Raw genomic sequence first — 16,030 nt, 5'->3', positions numbered from 1 at the left:
AATTATGATATAAATAGTTCAGTTGTAGATCAACAGAAGTTCAATTCTCGGCATTTAACTACTGTTTCCATCGATGTTTACCTTAAGGGTAAGGTCCCGAATGATGTAATGTTCACATTCAGTAACGCTGTTAACAAGAACTTCAACCTTCCCGTATATGCCCCGTTTCTCTGGCCAATATAAAACACATTTCTGTGACAAAAAAATAGATGGTTTGAATGTACACGGTGTAATCCACACCTCATGATTGAGCATGGTTAGAACATTTGCTTAGGACAGGGTAAAGCTAATCTAAAGGGTTGTGCCTTTTTTTATTTGTTTTGTTTTCATATTGCATTCTAGCAGCACACACAATTTTATTTTAATAAGGCAAAGGTGTGGAATAGAACCAATTTCACTTTCTTAATAATCTTCCCTTCTTTGGATCAAGTATGTAAATGGATTGATTTCGTTGTTGGCAGTAACCAGGATGATGTTAGGATTTCTGCTGTGACAGTAACAGCAAATTGAGAACTACCAACAGAATTAGAATTATTTGCCCCTTCATGTGCAAATAACATCCCACTAAATTAGCTTCCCCAGTATAAGATGCTGCTGTAGCTGACAGCATCTCCTTGGATCCTGCATAGTTTTTTTAAAGCTGGCCACCCTCCTTCAATGGGAGCCCACTTTGGCTGCTGAGTCATGGCATTTACATGTCCAAATCAAATGGACAAATCATGAGAGAAAAATGAAAACCAGCAGATGCAAAAGAGCTGGGAAGACGGTGGAGTATTGTCACTGGACTAGTAATCCAAACACCCAGGGTAATGCTCCGGTGTCCCAGGCTTGAATCCCACTACGGCAGATGGTGACATTTGAATTCAACAAAAAAATCCAGGGTTTGCTGCTGAAAAGACCAGAAACGGGAAGTGGAGGACTGGAGAGGTGGGGGGAGGGGGACATCGCCATGGGGAGCGGGTCAGTAGGGGAGGGTCGACCCGGGGCGAGCAGGGAACAGGACATGGCTAATCGGCAGGGGAAGGGGGCGGGTCGTCCCGCGACCCGGCTGATCACTTGGAACGTGAGGGGGTTGAATGGGCCGGTCAAGAGATCAAGGGTATTCTCACACCTGAAGGGACTGAAGGCTGATGTAGCTATGTTACAGGAGACCCATTTGAAGGTAGTGGACCAGGTTCGCCTGAGAAGGGGGTGGGTGGGACAGGTGTTCCACTCTGGATTGGACGCAAAGAACCGGGGGGTGGCGATTCTGGTGGGAAAGAGGGTGTCGTTCGTGGCGGAGGAGGTGGTGGCGGATAAGGAGGGTAGGTATGTGATGGTGAAGGGTAAGCTGCAGGGGGAGAAAGTGGTGATGGTCAACGTATATGCCCCGAACTGGGATGACGCGGGTTTTATGAGGCGCCTATTGGGCCTCATTCCGGGACTGGAGGCAGGGGGCTTGATCATGGGGGGGGGACTTTAACACAGTGCTGGACCCCGGGCTAGACAGATCGAGCTCAAGGACCAATAGGAGGCCGGCAGCGGCAGAAGTGCTGAGGGGGTACATGGAGCAGATGGGAGGAGTAGACCCATGGAGGTTTGGTAGGCCGAGGGCGAGGGAGTATTCCTTTTTCTCCCACGTCCATAGAGTGTACTCCAGAATCGATTTCTTCGTGTTGAGCAGGGGGCTGATCCCGAGGGTACGGGAAGCTGAGTACTCGGCCATTGCGATCTCTGATCATGCACCGCATTGGGTGGATGTGGAAATGGGGGAGGCGCGGGACCAGCGCCCGCTGTGGCGGCTGGATGTGGGGCTGTTAGCGGACGACGAGGTGTGTAAAAGGGTCCGGAAGAGCATTGAGAGCTATCTGGACTTGAATGACACGGGTGAGGTGCAGGTGGGGATGGTCTGGGAGGCCCTGAAGGCAGTGATCAGGGGAGAGCTGATCTCCATAAGGGCGCACAGAGAAAGAAAGGAGAGGCAGGAGAGGGAGAGGCTGGTGGGGGAGCTATTGGAAGTGGATAGGAGATATGCGGAGGCACCAGAGGAGGGGCTGCTGGAAGAACGGCGCAGCCTGCAGGTCAAGTTCGACCTGCTGACCACCAGGAAGGCAGAGACGCAGTGGAGAAGGGCACAGGGCGCGGTCTATGAGTATGGGGAAAAGGCGAGCAGGATGCTGGCACACCAGCTTCGCAAACGAGATGCGGCTAGGGAGATTGGGGGAGTGAAGGAGAGGGGCGGGAAGGTAGTGCAGAAGGGGCAAGAAGTGAACGGGGTCTTCAGGGATTTTTACAAGGAGTTGTATCGGTCTGAGCCGCCGACGAGGAGAGGGGGAATGGAGGACTTCCTAAATAAATTGAGGTTCCCAAGGGTCCAGGAGGGGCTGGTAGAAGGGCTGGGGGCGCCAATAGGGCTAGAGGAGCTAGTCAAGGGAATAGGTCAGATGCAAGCGGGGAAGGCGCCGGGGCCAGATGGGTTCCCGGTGGAATTCTATAAGAAAAATGTGGACTTGGTGGGACCGGTACTGGTACGAGCCTTTAATGAGGCGCGAGAGGGGGGGGTTCTGCCCCCGACAATGTCGCAGGCTCTGATCTCCCTGATATTGAAGCGGGATAAAGACCCCGTGCAGTGCGGGTCCTACAGGCCTATCTCGCTTCTGAACGTGGATGCCAAGTTGCTGGCAAGATCCTGGCAGCTAGAATAGAGGATTGTGTGCCAGGGGTAATCCATGAGGACCAGACGGGGTTCGTGAAGGGGCGGCAGCTCAACACGAACGTGCGGAGATTGCTGAATGTAATTATGATGCCGGCAGTGGAGAGGGAGGCTGAGATAGTGGTAGCGCTGGACGCGGAGAAGGCATTCGATAGGGTGGAGTGGGAGTACCTGTGGGAGACGTTGGAACGGTTTGGGTTTGGGGAAGGGTTTATTAAGTGGGTGAAGTTGCTCTACTCGGCCCCGACGGCGAGTGTAGTGACAAACGGGAGGAGGTCGGAGTATTTCGGGCTCCACCGAGGGACCAGGCAGGGATGTCCCCTATCCCCCCTACTTTTCGCACTGGCGATTGAACCGTTGGCGATGGCACTGAGGGGTTCAGGGGGGTGGAGAGGACTGACTAGGGTAGGGGAGGAACATCGAGTATCGCTGTATGCGGATGATCTACTGCTGTACGTGCAGACCCAGAAGGGGGAATGCCGGAGATAATGGAACTATTAGCAGAGTTTGGGGACTTTTCGGGGTACAAACTAAATTTGGGCAAAAGCGAGGTTTTTGTGATACACCCGGGGGACCAGGGAGAGGGTATTGGGAGACTCCCCTTCAAGCGAGCAGGAAGAGCTTTAGGTACTTAGGGGTGCAGGTGGCAAGGAACTGGGGGACCCTCCACAAGTTGAACTTTTCCAGGCTGGTGGAACAGATGGAGGAGGAATTTAAGAGGTGGGACATGGTACCGTTGTCGCTGGCGGGGAGGGTGCAGTCAATCAAAATGACGGTCCTCCCAAGGTTCTTGTTTTTATTTCAGTGCTTGCCCATCTTCCTCCCTAGGGCCTTCTTCAAAAAGGTGACGAGTAGCATCATGAGCTACGTGTGGGCGCATGGCACCCCAAGGGTGAGGAGGGTCTTTTTGGAGCGGAGTAGGGACAGTGGAGGGCTGGCACTGCCCAATCTCTCGGGGTACTACTGGGCGGCAAATGTGTCAATGGTGCGCAAGTGGATGATGGAAGGGGAGGGGGCAGCTTGGAAACGAATGGAGAGGGCGTCCTGTGGCAACACAAGCCTGGGGGCCCTAGTAACGGCACCATGGCCGCTCCCCCCCACGAGGTACACCACGAGCCCGGTGGTGGCGGCCACCCTCAAGATATGGGGGCAGTGGAGGCGACATAGGGGGGAAATGGGAGGTCTGTTGGTGGCGCCAATAAGAGGGAACCATAGATTCATCCCGGGGAACATCGACGGGGGATTTCAGAGCTGGTACAGGGTGGGCATACGGCAGCTGAAGGACCTGTTTATAGAGGGGAGGTTTGCGAGCCTGGGAGGGCTGGAGGAGAAGTTTGAGCTCCCCCCGGGAAACATGTTCAGATATTTACAAGTGAAGGCATTTGCTAGGCGGCAGGTGGAGGGGTTTCCCCTGCTCCCCAGTAAGGGGGCGAGTGATAGGGTGCTCTCGGGTGTCCGGGTCGGAGGGGGGAAGATATCAGACATCTACAAGATAATGCAGGAGGCGGAAGCAGCATCAGGGGAGGAGCTGAAAGCCAAGTGGGAAGGGGAGCTGGGAGAGCAGATAGAAGACGGGACGTGGGCGGATGCACTGGAGAAGGTCAACTCTTCCTCCTCGTGTGCGAGACTGAGCCTCATTCAATTTAAGGTGCTGCATAGAGCTCACATGACGGGGACAAGGATGAGCCGGTTCTTTGGGGGTGAGGACAGGTGTGTCAGATGTCTGGGAAGCCCAGCGAACCATGTGCATATGTTCTGGGGCATGTCCGGTGCTGGAAGGGTTCTGGAAGGGGGTGGCAAGGACGGTGTCGAAGGTGGTGGGGTCCAGGGTCAAACCAGGATGGGGGTTTGCGATCTTTGGGGTCGGGGTAGAACCGGGGGGTACAGGAGGCTAGGGAGGCTGGAATACTGGCCTTTGCGTCCCTAGTGGCTCGACGAAGGATATTAATTCAATGGAAGGACGCGAGGCCTCCAAGCGTTGAAACTTGGATTAACGATATGGCTAGCTATATTCAGCTAGAAAGGATCAAATTTGCCCTGAGAGGGTCGGTACAGGGATTCGCCAGGCGGTGGCAACCTTCCTTGACTTTTTAGATCAGAGATAGACGTTTGGGGTCGTGGCAGCAGCAACCCGGGGGGGGGGGGGGGGGGGGGGGGGGGAGGGGGGGGAGGGAGGGGGGGGGAGGGGAGGGGGGGGGCAGCAAGGGTCGTGGGGGGACATGCACGACTGTAACGCGGGCAAGTCTGCTCGCTGCTCATGTCTGAAACTGTAGGCTGCCTTGTTTGTTAAGGTTGCCTGGGGGGGGGGGGGGGGGGGAGGACTGGTGCGCGCGAGTGGGCGGGCGAGGGAGGGACATTTGCCTAGAGGGATTGTGTTGTAAATAATTTAAAAATTAGTAGGGGTAAATGTCTGTATGGAAAAACTCTTTCAATAAAAATTATTTTTAAAAAAAAAAAATCCAGGGTTTCCTCCGGGTGCTCCGGTTTCCTCCCACAGTCCAAAGATGTGCAGGTTAGGTGGATTGGCCATGCTAAATTGCCCTTCGTTTCCAAAACGGTTAATAGGGGTTATTGGGTTACAGGGATAGAGTGGAAGTGAAGGCTTAAGTGGGTCGGTGCAGATTCGATGGGCTGAATGGCCTCCTTCTGCACTGTATGTTCAATGTTCTGGAAGTCTAATGATGACCATGAAACAATTGCTGCTTGTTGTAAAAATCCATCTGGTTCACTATTGAGGGAAGGAAATCGGCCGTTCTAACTCGACCTGGCCTACATGTGACTCCAGACTCACACACCGATGCGGTTAACTCGTAACTGCCCTCCACTGAAATGGCCTAACAAGCCGCTCAGTTCAAGGGCAATTAGGGATGAGCAACAAATGCTGGCCCAGCCAGCGAAGCCCCCATCCCAAGAACAATTTAAAAAAAGGCAAATCATTAGATCTAAAACTTCCGACCAGAACTGATACTACAATACTCGTCTCAGTCTGAGAATCCCAGTGAAAAGGGTGGGGCCTTTACTTGGTAGGCCGTGGGAAATTTCTCATATCTATTTTAAATAAACATAAAACATAAAATAGTTTTTAAATTGTTGACATAAAGTGGTGTATTACTTAGTTTAGACCGGACTACATTTTATATTGTTAAGTGAGCACATTTAAATGTTCTATCCTTTTGTGATTCATCTACTTCACAATGGGCTGTATCTTGATGAAAAATGACATAAATAAATGGACATGGTTATTGTTATTGATGCTCTGGAATATGCTGGAAATAATTGTACGCCAGTTTATTTGGGAAGCATTATTTACCTATAATGCATATGAATAGTGATTTGCTTGTTTTTGAAGCATTATTAGGACACAGAAAGGTTTTAATTGAAATGATAGATCCGAAGGAAGGTCGTGTTCTCTGAAACACACAATGAGCTCTTCACCAGCATGCACTCACATTTAATTATAATGAACTTGCAAATTGACAGATATTTTAGAAAAATTACATAGGTATCAATAGTAGTCAGTAGAACAGAAAACAATTCAAAATGACTTCCTAACAGGCAGAACATAGCACTGCCCCGAGGGGTTACGCATTACAGCCCATTAAAAGGATGAAAAAAATTGTACTTAATGCAAAAATGTTGATGAGACCACAGAGACATTAAAATTAAACATGCATCAAGTAACACGAGAACGGCACAGTTCTGCTGAACAGGTAGACAGAGGATTTACTGCAGAAATTGCCAAACTTAACAGTGTCACAGGAGAGAGAGGCGAGGTGAATTATTCTGACCGTGCTCAGTTTTATACATGAAACACTTTGACAGAATAGTGTGACGGATAAATCACTTTGTCACATCATTTCGAAAACAGATTGTTTGCACCACTGTAGCCTGAACATAGCTGACACAATTCATTAACAGCTGAACCACACATTCTTCACTTACCAAGTACAATTACACTCAGTCCTGAAGTATTTGTATGACTCACACTCAAAGATTTGAACTCATTAAGGTTGAAGCAGCATTTAACACACTGGAGTTATGCAGAAGCACGGATATTAAAAGACAATGGTACCTGTCCTTGTAGTAGCCCAAGATGATTGTTTCTCCAATATGCATCAAAGCCCTTCGTTCCTCATGTCTCTCACCTTACCAGTGCAGAGTAGTGTTCAGTATCTTCTTAAATTTCATTCAATCAACAACATATATTCATTGTGTGATACATTTGCTTTATCAGTTCTGGAATCAAAGTTCATGCTCCTCCCTCTCATTGTGATTTTATTTTATTGTTAATATTGCCAAAAGTACAGACCAAATCCATCATTGTCAGCTGCAGATCATTAAGCAAATTGACCCCTCCTGAGACACAGAGATAAAGGAACTATTTGATTGCCAAAGCTTTTAGCTATAGCAAGGGTGTTTTTCTTGATCCTGGACCAACTAAATTTTCAACATTCAAAACTGGGTGGACAATGCGCTATGCCTATTCATACAAACATATCCTACTTATTGTCTCATGCAATGTTAGCTATGCTTTAATGAGTTATTTATAACTCCTTCAAATCTGCCTAATCTTAAGTGCATTGTTAGAAATGTTTACTCTTGGAAATATCTTGCATGAAATCAGTGCGGCTCAGGGACAACGCTCTAGCCTCTAAATCAAAATGTTGTGGGTTCAGGTTCCTTTAGTAGAGTCGAGGCTAACATTGTAGACCAGAACTAAGGGAATGCTGCACAATTATTGATGCCATCTTAACATTGCACCAACCTGTTGAGGCCCTCTGTACTATTCAGGCGAGTGTAAAAGATTTCATGGCACTTTTTCAAAGTAGAGGGTATTTTCTCAGTGTCTTGGCCAGCATTAAGCCCATAAGCAGCACCTGATTAACTGATAACCCTCTGAAGCGGAAACAGATTGTTCTCAATCTTGGTTTCTGTTCACCCTGAGATGAGCTTCTGTCCACATATCAATGACATCACTAAGATCACCGATTCCCAACTCTGTAGCATTGCTGGATGCCTCAACTCAATTTCCTGCTGAAACCCTCTGCATCTTTCTTACCTCTAGACTTGACTATTCCAACACACTCCTGGTCAGTCTCCCTCATTCTACTTCCTGTAAACTTGAGGCCATCTAATGCCCTGCTGCTCATGTTCTTACTCACACTGAATCCTGTTAACCTGTGGTTAGCACAGTAGCATAGTGGTTAGCACTGTTGCTTCACAGCTCCAGGGTCCCAGGTTCGATTCCCGGCTTGAGTCACTGTCTGTGCGGAGTCTGCACGTTCTCCCTGTGTCTGAGTGAGTTTCCTCCGGGTGCTCCGGTTTCCTCCCACAAGTCCCAAAAGATGTGCGGTTAGGTGAATTTGACATTCTGAATTCTCCGAACAGGCGCCGGAGTGTGGCGACTAGGGGCTTTTCACAGTAACTTCATTGCAGTGTTAATGTAAGCCTACTTGTGACAATAAAGATTATTATTATTACCCTGTGTTCCCCATTAACACCTGGTTAGGCCATGCCTTGATTTTATAATTCTCATCCTCAAGTTCAAATCCCTACAGGGCCTCATCTCTTCCTACCTCTGCAATCTCCTTTCAGGCCCATAACCTTCCATGTTATCTGTGCTTATCTCATTCTGGCCTCTTGAGTTTCGCTGGTTTTAATTGTTCCACCATTGCTGGTCATGCTTTCAGCTGACTAGACCATAAACCCTGAATTCCTTCTCTAAACTTCTCTGCCTCTCCACCTCTCTTTTCTCCTTCAAGTTGCCCTTTAAAGCTACCTTTTTGACCAATTCCAACACCTTATGTGTCTCGGTCTCAACCTGTGCTCTATCACCCGCCTATAAGAGCTTTGGGAGATTTTATTATTTTAAATCTCTGTATGACTACAAGTTGACGCAGACATGTTGGACCAAATAGCCACAGAGGTGCTGTATGATTGAATCATTCTATGAATTTTGGCTGTCCCATTTGCCTACGAAAGCATCAAAGGGCACAAATGTCAGGTCTCGTCACGCCCGACTTAGAGATGTGACAAGGCCGTTAAATCTCACGAGAGGCCTCTCGCGAGATTTGCGATACTTGGGACACGTCACGAGATCTACTGTGATCTCGTGAGATGTTGCGATCTGGACCTCGCCCTCACTGGGTGGGATCCAGATTAGTTTATTTAAGTGAGCAGTTAGCTTCACTTAAATATGTCGGCGCCGGAGTCTCCCACGGCCCAGTATTGAACATCTGAGTCTAGGAGATCTCGCCGTGACGCTGTTTAGCACTGGTTTCCACAAATGTGGACCAGGTGTAATGGCATTTGGGGGGGTCTCCTAGGCGATTGGAAGTCCCCGGGTGGTTGGGCTCTGGGCAGGGTGGTACTCTGGCACCTCAATGCCACCCAGGCACCTTGGCACTTCCAGCCTGGCACCTTGGCACTGCCAGGGTGACATTTCCAGGCTAACAGGGGCACTGCCAGAGTGTCAAGCTGGCAGTGTCAAGCTGCCAGGTTGTCATTGGTGGGGATCAGTAACAGGGGTGGCCCTTATGAGATAGGGTGAGGGGTGGGGAGTGAGGACACCCTACTTGGTAAGAGGCACGGCAGGGGGGTGTCACAGACTGCAGTGGGGGGAGTGTCCAGAGGTTCAGAGATCGGGCTGAGATCATTAGTGCAGGAAGTGAGGTAAGTGAGGTAAGTGTGACTTGTGTTCTCCGTGGAGGCCCCCCCAAAAAACCAAAGTCCTGTTTGATAGCAGGGTCAATCTCGGCACTGTCGGGTCCGAGAAACTCCCCGCTATTCGCACCCAAAACGAGACTGTTTTCTTTCCGTTAAATCACGCCCAAAAAGTAATTGACTGGCTATGAAGTGCTTTTGAATGTCCTGTGGAAATTAAAGGCTCTGGCTAAAGCACATACTGTTCCTCACACCCCTCATCTCTCACACAATTCTATGCTCCCAATCATCACCTGTGGACATATTACGCGCGTAATATGTTTGATTGTGAGAAGCATCACGGTTTCATCTGATCCTGCCCTTGGCTGACACACTTTTTCCTGCAGTGGTCAATCCATTTCAGTTAGGAGCAGGAACTATAACAAATTGTTCCTCCTCCCTTGTCTAAGGATACAGAAATAAGCTGAAATGGTTCCTAGTTAAGCAACACCTTGATTTTAATACATCATCATCCTTGTTTGAAAATCTCTCCATGGCCTCATCCCTTCCTATCCCTGTAATCTCCTCCAACCCTCTGCAATATCTGTGCAACTCAAATTCTACCCTCGTGGGTATCTCCACCACTGGGGCTGTCTTCAATGAAGGTGTTGATGGAGTTTTGTTTATCTTCTAGCTGAGACTAGTGAGTCAATATCAAAAAAAATCTATGTCCCCTTTATCCTCATTAGGGATAAAACTGTCTTAAATTTCAGTTTTATTTTAAAATGCAGTCTTCAAAAACATGTCTTTAAAGATTTATAATGTCGTCATGCAGGTCCTATGACAGCTTATAAAAATAAACATTTATGTTTATAGCCCCACAAAGACAACTAATCCCTTAATAACCTCTTGCAACCATCAGTCAAACTGTAATAATACTCTAATGATAGGCTTCAGGCTTATGTCAACAAACAGCTATTGAAATTGCAAGCACCTTTATTTCAACTCAGAGTCAACGGAGATTTAAATAACTTGAAAGCTTGGCAGCCCCATAGACCTTATCCACTTTTTATGCAATCCACATCTGCTTCAAATAATCGGAAGTCACACATCAAAGTAATGCAAAACTGGAGTCTGTTTGACCGCAGCATTGAATTAAAATGACCCTACTGCATATGGGTGTCACCCGTAGGAGACTTATATCCACCCCCATTACTGTGCACCCTCCCCAGCAAAAAGTGGGATGTCAGAAATGGGTTGGACGTTCCGGATCTAGGGTATGGTGCCATTATGGCTAAGGCGTGGCTCTCCATAACTCGTAATATCCGGACCCAAGTGCTTCTACGTCTCTCTATGTCCTTGCTCCTCATATGTCTGTAATTTTCTCCAGCATTACAGTTCATCCCTCCAAAAACTCTTGTTCGTCTCAGTCCGGCCTCTTGTGCATCACCTTCTCCATTCACCCCTATTTTGGCCTCCATGTCATCAGCATCTTGGAGCCACATGTTCCAAAATACTTGCCGCAAACCTTTAAATCTATCACCCACCTCTACCCCTTCAGATATTCCTTAAAGTACATTGTTTTGACCTAGGCTTAGTGTCCATTTTTTGCTTACACCTCTGTAAAATACCTTGGGTGTTTTCTAAAGCAAGGGGTACTCTGTAGCTGCAGGTTAATACTATTGTCTCAGTATATAGGCACGTAACTATCAGAAATGAACAAATATAGAATCCCTGCAGCACAGAAGGAGGCCATTTGGACCATCGAGTCTGCACCGGCCCTTGCTCCAATAGAGCACCCTACCTCGGCCCAATCCCCGCTCCTATCTTCGTAACCCCATTGAACCTTTTGGGCAATATTAGCATGGCCAATCCACCTAACCTGCAAATCTTTGGACAGTAGGAGGAAACAGGATGCCAGATTAGCACAATGCAGTGACAGCAAAACCCTTCAACTGATGTTAGGGGCCTCAAGGTCACCGTAGGATGAGTGGCAGCTGTCTTGAACAGGCGCTGGAATGTGGCGACTAGGGGATTTTCACAGTAACTTGCAGTGTTAATGTAAGCCTACTTGTGACAATAAAGATTATTGCTATTATTGTTCCAGCAGATCCTGCCAGATTTGCATTCAGACCTGCACTCCATCGCTCTCGGCACTGGTGGGATCCATCAGTAGCTAGGCGAGATGGCATGGGACCTCTGAACACCTCCCACATCTTTGCTATTTCTTATATCTGCCCAAACTGATTCTACATCTATTTCTGAACGACAGCCGTCTCGCACTACTGTACTAATGTACTACTCTAATGTCCCACTCCAGATCCTTTACAGATTGTTGTACATCGTGAATGCAGTTTTCAGTGAGCTCTCTTTAAATCATAGAATTTACAGTGCAGAAGGAGGCCATTCGGCCCATCGGGTCTGCACCACCCTTGGAAAGAGCACCCTACCAAACCCAACCTAACCTTTCTGGACACTGAGGGCAATTTTATCACGGCCAATCCACCTAACCTGCACACCTTTGGACTGTGGGAGGAAACCGGAGCACCTGGAGGAAACCCACGCAGACACGGGGAGACCATGCAGACTCTGCACAGACTCCCCGATCTAAGCGTGGAAACAAACCTGGGACCCTGGAGCTGTGAAGCAACAGTGCTTGCAGTGCTGGCTTTGTATTTCTTTTCCCAACATGTTGCTTACAATTATATAACCCTGTTCGGATCTTACCTCATTTTTTTCTTTCAGCTTGGTTATCATAACAATCACGGGACAATCCTCTTGCCAAACCATCCGCCAGAAGTCATTCACTGTATTGATCATAGGGCCCTGAGTTGCAATGTACGCCCTCTGCTGACCACGATAACCCTGAATAACATGAAGATGCCAGTCTTTCAGTACAAATATGTCACTTAGTTAGACAAAAGAAAATGTAGCAAAAGCTAATCACATTTAGCCATTGAGCAGAGGCAGCAAGCATTCACATCTCAAGTTAGTCTCTCACATTTTCACCCCAATTTAAGCTAGACATCGGATATATTCTTGCACTTCCCAAAGATGTTAAGTGTTAATCTTACCAACAAATACTCCTGGTACCACCTCATACTGTAACTGCCAGGGGGCTGACTTTGACAAGTACAGGCAAGAAAATACCTGATCAACTTTTACTAAATGATGTTGTTGAATTTGATTCTATTCCACAGTTTGTAGTAGTCGGGTCTGGTACATACAGGGTTAATGCGAGACTGAAGACAGTAACGTCCCTACAGTGATGTAAGGAGGCACATGACCCAGAGCCTGGATCAGCCTAGAGATAGACAGATATGGCACAGAAGTCAGGTCCATACCTGTATCCTCTGCAGTAAATAAGTGCATCATTATGAGTTATTAATAAAGACTTGCTGTTAATGTACTCGAGGCTTAGAAGCCTACTTCAGGATCTCTAAAGCAGGTTCTTCATGGTGGCAGCATCCAGATCAAAACCTTTATCCTTACAAGAATGCAGAAAAACGAAGTTAAAAGAAACTATCGATGGATTTTGAACTGAAACAAACTCCCAACTAAAGCTGCAGATGCGGCGAAAATTCACCAGAAAGAGAAACCTCCAGAAAGAAAACTCTCCAGGGGTAGAAGAGTCTGGAAGCAAAAAGGTAGAGGTTTTACTCCAGCGTAAGATTCCATGGATTCTCCCTTGGAGGTCTAGTTTCAGCAAGCAGAGCTTGCAGCCTGCAAGGGTGAGATAACATTTTTCAATGTTAGCCAGCCAGCCAGTCCTGAGAAACCCCAGGCGGGATTCTCCCATCTGAAGGCAGAGTGTTGACGCCATTGTACAAACTGGAGAGTTTAACGACGGCGTCATCAGACCGCTTAGCGATCCTACAAGAGGCCAACACGGCACTGGGGCGGCCCACGCCGCTCCAGCTGCCGATACCGGCATCAAATGGGCACCGCGGGTCTGCGCATGCGCGCTGCGACCTGCACAAATGCGCGCATGCGCAGTAGCCTCCTTCTCTGCGCTGGCCCCGACGGAACATGGCATAGGGCTACAGGGGCCAGCGCCGAGCAAATGGGGCCCCCAGCCTGAGAGGCCTGCCCACTGATCGGTAGGCCCCGATCACGGGCCAAGCCATGGTGGAGCCGCCCCCCCCTGGGGTCGGACCCCCCCTCCACCCCCACCAGGCCGCCCCAGACAGGATGGATGCTGAGGACCCGCCGGGTAAAACCAGATGTGAACAGCGCCGGCGGGACTCGGGGTTTTTTGGGTGGTCATTCGGCCCATCCCGGGCGGAGACACGCCGAGGGGGCAGCGTAGAGCAGACCCCGACCGGTGCGGCGCCGACTACGGCAGCGCCAATGGTGCTGATTATCCGGTCGCCGGAGAATCAGCGCACAGACGTTGGGGCGCGTCGTGCGAATGGCGCCCAGCCCAGCGATTCTCCAACCCAGCGTGGGCTGAGAGAATCCCTCCCCCCCATTTCTTTAATTCAGTCAGAATTAAATGCCTTTTGATAGAAACTCACAGCTAACCCCGATCCCTGACTCTTAATTGTTGACACTTGGCTCACATGTCTGACAAAGAAAAAATAAGTTAAGTTAATAATTAATGCTGGACGGAAGTCTCCTGCACCTCTGCCAGCGGGATCTTCCGGTCTTGCTGAAGTTGTGGGTTTTTTGACGGCAGCACAGGAAAGGAATCACCGTTGACTTCTCCAGGACTGGAAGATCCTGCCACCTGCTGATGGCGAGCCGCGGGAAAACCTACCGCGGAGGGACTGGAAAAGTCTGTCCTTAGTCTCCTTGAGGTACCTCATGACCATTATAGTTCCTGAACAGTGAGGCTGTGGTTCTTTTCTCTGTGACCTGACTCACAACACGAGTCCTGCAAGTACTGCCCAATGTAACAAACCAAGTGGATAATGGGGATCCTGTAGATGTAGTATATCTGGACTTTCCAGACGGCATCTTCTAAGGTGCCGCACAAAAGTAAGATACACAAGGTAAGATAACGTGGAGTTCGAGGTAATTTATTAGTTTGGCTAGGACTGGCTAATCGACAGTGGGCAGAGAGCCAGGATAATGGGTCTTTTTCTGGTTGGCAAGATGTAATCAATGGGGTGCCACAGGGTTTGGCCCTTGGGCCCCAACTATTTACAACAGAGATAAACATGAACACCCTCATCCTCAAGTTTTCTAACAGCCCAACTGCAAAAAGAAGAAGAAAAGGCATCGCCAAGCAGCTGAATGCCATTTTCATCCATCCTGCAAGAAACAATCAGAGGAACAGCAAACATACACCACTGAACCAACCAGGCGTGGTTTATCATCAAGCAATGGAAGAAATGGATGAAACCATATCCAGATGTCAGTCCAGCCTCCGAGCCAACAACAAGAACCAGAACCACCTGAGCCTACCACTCCCCTAACAGAATGGCGAACAGGGCGTGAAAGGGTCAAAAAGCCTCCAGACCACCAGAACCTCTGACTTCAAGGACTTGAAGGGGGAAGCTGGATTAGTGAGAATGCTGTTACTATTAACCCTGTAGTAGCAATAATGCTAGAAAAGCATTGAGATTGCAACAATAAGGTAAATGCAAAATATTTTTAACAGTGGAAGACTTGAAGTAAAGGAGCTCTATATCCCTGAGATAAAGACTGGGATGTAGGTGTCGTCGTTGGGTCTGGTACAGGGTTAATGTGGGACCAAGTACAGTACTGTCCACATAGCGATGTAAGAAGGCTCCCATAAAATGGTGCAAGTGTTTATTGCGTCACGGTTAGGTGGTAAAATATTATAAATACTGGCCTAATTTTTGCATTGGATTCAAGTTCTAATTAGTGCTGCAATCCTGTTAATTGTTAACAGACTGAATTAACAGGCTTGAGCTTAATCTGGTGACAATTTGATGATTGGGCTGACGACTGATCTTAATAATACAAACTTATTGTCTGACAATTAAGTCAATTAATCAACATCTTTGTGACATTTGTTGACAGCAAGATTAGCTTTATTGTTCCCTGTTCCTTTTATACAATTAGTTAAAGCATTTGCGTTTTCAATTTTTGCATTCCCAGTTCCTGGATCTAGTAAATGAAATTTAGTTGCATTATACTCAGACAGCGATTATACTTTAAAAATGTACATGCAACAAATATGTCATGAGAAATCATCAAACAATTACAAAGCAATTCTGTGCTGAACGCTTCAGCATAACTGTTCCGTCGCTGGACATTAAAATGATTAATACAATTTCTGCTGATAACGAATGCAACTAATACGCGTACTCACCCTAATGTAGTTGGCATTAATGTAGGTATTGCTAACAGGTTCGTCTTGGCTCTTTGGTATCAGGCATACTCTGCTGTGCGGATCTAAGAGAGGGGAAAAGACAAGGAAAGTTCAAAAGACCCTTGTGTTCCCCAGAATGTAAAGCAAACTGCTGCAAGATTGTTGAGGTTGTTCACAATACATTTAGGATTTGTTCCTTGGAATCAAGAACACAACTAAATTTGTAAATGGAGGACAGTCAATACTGAGGAGGACTGCAACGAGCTTCAAGAGGAAATTAATAAACTTGCAGAATGGGTGAATAATGAGAAAATGAAGTTCAACATTGATATAGGGGAGGCATTGTATTGGTAAGAAGGGCATGGAGGGCATTTATTGCTTGGGAGGTGTAAGTATAGGTGGGGTAGAGAAAC

The 16,030-nt window shown here is 47.9% G+C and overlaps 1 protein-coding gene across 2 annotated transcripts in view; it reads right to left on the bottom strand.

The window, feature by feature from the left end:
- The window catches only part of ptprr (protein tyrosine phosphatase receptor type R), a 281,259-nt gene that overhangs the window by 50,158 nt on the left and 215,071 nt on the right, over positions 1-16,030 (bottom strand). For both annotated transcript variants that reach the window (XM_038780900.1, XM_038780901.1), the window contains 3 exons: positions 15,618-15,700; positions 12,062-12,199; positions 82-192 (listed from right to left, as the gene is read on the bottom strand). In XM_038780900.1, the coding sequence (XP_038636828.1) occupies positions 82-192; positions 12,062-12,199; positions 15,618-15,700 (332 nt within the window). The remainder of the gene's footprint in view (positions 1-81; positions 193-12,061; positions 12,200-15,617; positions 15,701-16,030) is intronic.

The sequence above is a fragment of the Scyliorhinus canicula genome, chromosome 20 (assembly GCF_902713615.1).
Source record: "Scyliorhinus canicula chromosome 20, sScyCan1.1, whole genome shotgun sequence".
Classification (NCBI taxonomy): domain Eukaryota; kingdom Metazoa; phylum Chordata; class Chondrichthyes; order Carcharhiniformes; family Scyliorhinidae; genus Scyliorhinus; species Scyliorhinus canicula.
The sequence above is the reverse complement of the archived record's forward strand: the minus strand, read 5'-3'. Positions and strand labels throughout refer to the sequence as shown.